The 6000-nt window shown below is 48.6% G+C and overlaps 1 protein-coding gene across 2 annotated transcripts in view; it reads left to right on the top strand.

Moving 5' to 3' along the window:
• The first annotated feature begins 4349 nt into the window (after positions 1-4349).
• Positions 4350-6000, top strand: part of Cxadr (CXADR Ig-like cell adhesion molecule) — a 51345-nt gene continuing 49694 nt past the window's right edge. For both annotated transcript variants that reach the window (XM_052158446.1, XM_052158445.1), the window contains exon 1: positions 4350-4612. In XM_052158446.1, the coding sequence (XP_052014406.1) occupies positions 4570-4612 (43 nt within the window). In that variant the 5' untranslated portion in view covers positions 4350-4569. The remainder of the gene's footprint in view (positions 4613-6000) is intronic.

Here is a 6000-nt window from a genome sequence, read left to right as displayed (position 1 = left end):
AAAATAGGGCAAAACATGAATGTTAATCATAATCCTTGTTTCTACTGGTCGCGCACCCTGTGCTGGTATTTCTGTCTTCCTCCACTCTCCATTCTGTATTCCCTCCATGGATGTTTCCTGAAGGAGTGACCTATAGCTTCATTCCCGACATGTCTTTGCTCTTTGTCATCCTGTCTGGATTAGGTGGTTGTAGTTTCTGATTGACTTTAATCACAGGACACGTTAGGACCAAGAGACACTCTAATGGATCGCTTCCACTCCAGACATACTCTCTCATACCTCCGCGTGGAGAAGCAATCTAATTTCCCTCTGGTAATCTAAATCAACCACCCTCCTAACAAGGTTATTCCCTTTTTAGCCTGTTGTTGGCTTAAGGGCATCAGAAACTTCAAGTGTCCCGAGGGAAGTCGGAACTGCTGCTTCAATGGAATGTTTGGTGTGGGTCCTGGCGGGAGAACACCATGCTCTGGAATCAAAACTTCTAGGGCAGCAGAAATTAAGGTTATTAGAAGAGGAATGGGAAATTTTCCTACTGGGTCCCTTGGGTGTTAGTGAGTCCAACTATTCCATTTTCTACCTCTTGATTCCTGGACCTCTGGTTCCTGGTGTGATGGCTTGATTTGAATATGCTCTATGCTTGACCCAGGGAGTGGCACTATTAGAAGGTGTGGCCTTATCAGAGTGGGTGTGTCACCGTGAGTGTGTGGCCTTTAAGACCCTTATCCTAGCTGTCTGGATATCAGTATTCTGCTAGCAGCTTTCAGATGAAGATGTAGAACTGTCAGCTCCTCCAGTGCCCTGCCTGCCTGGATGCTGCCATGTTCCTGACTTGGTGATAATGGACAGAACCTCTGAACCTGTAAGCCAGCCCCAATTAAATGTTGTTCTTCTAAGCGTTGCCTTGGTCATGGTGTCTGTTCACAGCAGTAAAGACCTAAGACACCTGACTATTGGAGAAAACATACCATATATGATTTGGACACTGATTCAAAGCATGAATAACCTTTTGGGGGACCTTGTCCAAGCCCTTTAGAATGATGTGGCCTAATGGGGGCTGAAATTATATCATCGAAAGACCATTGTCTGTCTCTATCATACCAGCTGATTCAAGATGGTGGGGAATATGGTAAGACAAGTGGATCCCATGATCAGTGAATATGGCATTCTGGAAGTCCATGCATGGTGATTTTGGCAGAAGTATTATATGCAAGAAAGGCAAATCTACAAGCAGAATAAGTACCTACTCCAGTAATGACAAAGTATTGTCCTTTCCATGGTGGAAGTGGTCCAACCTACCACGAGGTCACTGGCTGGTTACTCTGGGGCATGGTGCTCTATCTGGGGCCCTGTGTTAGTCTTTGCTGTTAGCAGAACTGGCACACAGCAGTAGCTGTAACCATGTCAGCCTTGGTGAGTAGAGGTCCGTGCTGTTGAGAACATACAAAATCCCCATCTCTGCCATCATGGCCCCACTGTTCATGGGCCCATTGGGCAATGACAAGAATGGCTGGGGAAAGATGCTGACTGTCTATAGAACAGGTCATCCTATCTATTGGCTTCTTGAACAATCCTCTTCAGCTGAAGTCACCTTTTGGTGAGCCTTTACATGGGAGGGACACAGTCTCTTCACATCTTTTGTCCATTTGGAGAGATCTATCCACATACTTCTTCCCCAGGTGTTTTTCTCACCAATGTTCCAATCATGTTCTTTCCAAGTCCCTGACATCCAACCGACCCATTGCCTCTGCATTGGCCAGATAAGCACATTAAAAGGAGATATGGTAGGAACCATTACCCCTGCATCTTTCAACTGCTTGATGGTGGCTCTCATTTTGACAGTTTCTTCTGGAATAAAATATTGTGTTTTGATTCACTATTTCCCCTGGCAGAAGCAACTCTAAAGGCTTCCATTTAGCCTTTCCAATCACAATAGCCCTCCTTTCGCTGGTCAGGAAACCAACGTGAGAATTCTGACTACTAAGTATATTTTATTCCAATTATATATTCTGGGGAAATAACCACAGGATGACCTGCTAGGCCTACTATGAGTCAGACTTCTCCAAAAACTCCATTAATCACTCGATCTTCCTAAGGTCCTACTTTAACTGGAGGGCCACAATGTTTGGGGGTATCTCTTGGAATCAACATCAGTTCGGAACCAGTATCCAATGGACCCCATGCTGACCATTAAGGGTCAGGCCATGACGGACATTGTTCTGCCTATGCTGCCTGCCTAAGATCACATTGCTTCTGGAAAGTTAGTGTTACCACCTGCCCTCTGCTACCTCCCAGCCTGGTTAAACCGATTGCCTTTAATTCATCTAACTGAGCAGTCGTGTGTCTCCTCCCTAAGGTTGTCAGCAAAGCTCTTCAAACCAGCTGGAGCCCTTCTCCCGATTTTGCAGCTTGAAGGATTACTGGGCATGGCTCCTGGGCCTTTCCACCGTGGAACGTTAGGTATTCCACGGTTACCCATCTAGCATTGCAATTTCCCCGAACCTTAAAACCCCTTCATCAACATTAAGCCAATGGATATCGGTCATCTCCCACTCCCTTTTGAGTGAGCCAACTATTGACCCCCTTGTTGACTGTGCAAGCTTCCGTATTAAACCTACAATCCCCGTTCAGTGGGCCCGTATCAATACACTCAGCCTAATCCAGGATTATCTTCCTTCTACCGCTGCCTCACCCCCTTAAAGGCAGTTCTCAGAATTCTGTTTGACTGAATTAGCAAACTCGTTAAGCTTTTTAGCAGGGTAGCGCACCTTCTCGCGGACTATCCCTTTAACTCCCTTAAGTCTCGTTATTCTTATGTCCCAGCTATTGTTCTGTTGCTATGACTAGACTAGACACCACGGCAAACGCAACTCTTTCAAAATAAGGCATTTAATTGGAGACTTGCCTACAGTTTCAGTCCATAATCATCATTCAGGGAGTGTGCAGGACAGGCGGAAGTAGCTGAGAGCTCTATCTTGATCTGTAAGGAGAGGGGGTGGGGTGGAGGAGAGGCAAGAGAGAGACAGGGTCTTATAGGCTTCTCCAGGGATGCTCCTCCTCCAACAAGGCCACACCTACTCCAAAAGGCTACAGTACCCAATCCTTCTAATCCTTCCAAAGAGCATCACTCCCTGGTGACCAAGCATTTAAATACATGAGTCTGTGGGGACTATTCCTATCCAAACCCCCACACCTGCCTTCTCTCTTTTCTCTGGTTCAATAAGCAACAAGGCATTCCCAATATTCCTTTATTAGCCGCTCTGTGCTGAGCACTTTCTATGTGCTCTGCAGGGTGCCGAGCAATTTTTTTTTAAAGATTTATTTATTTTTTATATATTTGAATACACTGTCGCTGTCTTCAGACACACCAGAAGAGGGTACCGGATCCCATTACAGATAGATGGTTGTGAGTCACCAGGTGGTTGCTGGAATTGAACTCAGGACCTCTGGGAGAGCAACCATTGCTCTTAACTGCTGAGCCATCTCTCGCCCTGCCAAGCATTTTTTAATGGATGATTTCACTTTCACTTCTAAATAATTTGCCACCCAGACCCCTAACTCTTGGCCATCAAGCTGGTTTCTTCTGTTTTCTGTCTTCTAATATGGGGCTCTTGTGAATTTCAACATCTCTACAGTTAAAAAAAAAAATCTGGAAAGATCAACCAAGATGAGATAGCGAGGACAATTCTGAGGATAACAGCACGGAAGAGCTGCCGGGCAGGGTTGGTGTGGCTCTTCAAAATCCCTAGTTTCCAAGAGCCACTCCCGTTCATTTAGCCACCCCCAACCAGTCCCACTTTTAAAGTTCTCTTGTCCTCGTGGGCTAATTTCAGGGCTGGGATGACTCATAATCGCAAGGAGGAGAAAAGCCCCAAGTATTTGTTAAACCTGTAGCCTCATTTTATAGGTCTAGTGTATACAGGGGCGGAAGAAAAAAGCCTCTCCCGAGCTTTCTACACGAACCTAGCCATTCAAAAAGAAGGCAAGATATTGGCGGGGCTCTCTGATAGTCGCTGGAAACACGCGTGCCAGGAGGTTCCCACCCCACTGACCACAGGGTGCGGTGACTGCTGGCTGGTGGTGTGTAGAAACCTAGCTCAAGGTCTAGGGAGAGGGAGCAATTCCGGCCTGGAGTCGGGCTCTGGGGGAGGGCGTGACTGCGGTTTCAGCAGTGAGACTGGCTCACTGGTTTCCAGTTCACAAAGCAGCAATCTAACCAAGGGGAAGAACGCTCCGGAGAGCTGGGGGTGCAAGCAGGTGTACAGAGCGCAACACTGCAGGAACTGGAAGGTTCCCTAGAGGGGTGGGGGGTGGGGAGGAGGCGGGGGTACGCGCGCTGGTTCCCAGTTTCCATGGCAACCCCAGGGGCACCAACACTGTGGGCTCTTGCTTAGGGGCTCCCGAGTGCTGCCGGAAGTGACGCGTTCACCTGCCGAGCTGGGGCGGGGCGCAGAGGTGCCTTCGCTGCTGCCACCGCCGGGAGCCAGTCGGGAGTGTACCAGGCTCTGGGAAAACCAGGACTCCCAGCTGAGAGAGCCTTTACCTGCAAGCGGCGACCCGGCAGCTACTACCATGGCGCGCCTACTGCGCTTCGTGATCCTGTGCGGGATCGCGGGTGAGTTGCAGCACCTCTCTGTCCCAATCCTTTGCGCTCCCAGCTCGCGGCCTCCCGGGAACAATGGGGCGTGGGGGGAGGGGGCGGCTCAATTTGGGGCGCTGCTGTGGTTGCGGCGGATGGGCACCCATGCACCGGGTGATCTGCCCGGGCCACGCGCGCCAGCCGGGAGGATGCATCTGTCCCCGGGAGCCGCGCGGGAGGCGGGAGGTGTCTGGGAGACAGCGGAGGGCGAGCCGATCGTCCGATGGCGCTGGAGGAGGCTCGCCGAGCGGCGTGTGGGGCGCGCCTCCAGGGCAGCTTACCCTGGGGACCACTTTGCTTTATCTGCCCTTGTCTGTTTCCCGCGTCTGCCTGGGTGTTGTGTGCCGCCAGCCTTCCCTGATTTCCAAGCTCCGGGCTGCGAGTTTTTAGGTATCGGGTAGTCCAAGCCGGGAGGCTGAATTACAAACGCCATTATTTGAGAGAAGACTGAGAAGCTCGGTGTCAATCGCCCTGGCTACCTCTAGGAAAGAAGCACCGAAGCTGGTGCTGGGTTTTAGCCTCAAAGAACAAGGCGAGCTCGACCGAGCAGCCCCGACGGTCTGAAATCAGTGTTGGGGAGGAGTTACCCGGGTTTGTAATAAGTTGATTGTGTGTGTGTGTGTGTGTGTGTTATGATTGACGTTCAGGTGGTGAGGCGTGTGGTGTTAGAAATCGCCTAGTACCTCTTTCAGCTGCAGAGCGTCTCTTTCGGGGGAAAAAAAGGCATTTAAAAAATGCCCCGACCCCAGGATGCATAAGCATTTTAGCACTTAGAAATTAATCTTTTTCTAAGGGTGTTTTTTTTTTTTTTAACAAGTCGGTCTCATTTCCTATATTAAACATTTGGAGGGATTTTAAAACCAAATGAGTCTTAAAAAAAGATTTACACGTTCAACTCTAAGAGGCACGCACACCCAGCGAAGCCTCCGAAGATGGATGCTTAGGGTCCTGGGTTGGAAAGGTTGGATCTGCAGCTGGTCGGCCCTACTGGATTGGCTCTCTGCTTCCTGCTGAAATGTTAATTCCATTGTTGGATGCCACAGCTGTGAACATTACTCATGGGATCAACATTCTATTAACAAGTCTAATCTGTGGATCTGAGGCTACCACACCTCCACGTTTTTTTTTTTTTTTTTTTTGATATAGATCTTTTAGGTTTGGCTGAAATTTCGAAAGTAAGTCTTCTGGAAAACAGGAAAGGTCGTTGAAGCAGTCTACTTGATAAATCCCACCTTTGGTAAAACAAAACGAAGTTGAATACATCCAAAGCAGAAACAGGAATGTAGAATTCGAAGACTACCAATCTTTTTCTTTTCTTGCTTGTGAAGCAATGGGATATTTTTTTTTCCTCTTCAGAAATACCT

Source organism: Apodemus sylvaticus, chromosome 15 (assembly GCF_947179515.1).
Source record: "Apodemus sylvaticus chromosome 15, mApoSyl1.1, whole genome shotgun sequence".
NCBI classification, from domain to species: Eukaryota; Metazoa; Chordata; class Mammalia; order Rodentia; family Muridae; genus Apodemus; species Apodemus sylvaticus.
Note: the sequence above shows the minus strand (reverse complement) of the source record. Positions and strands in the feature narration are given on the sequence as shown.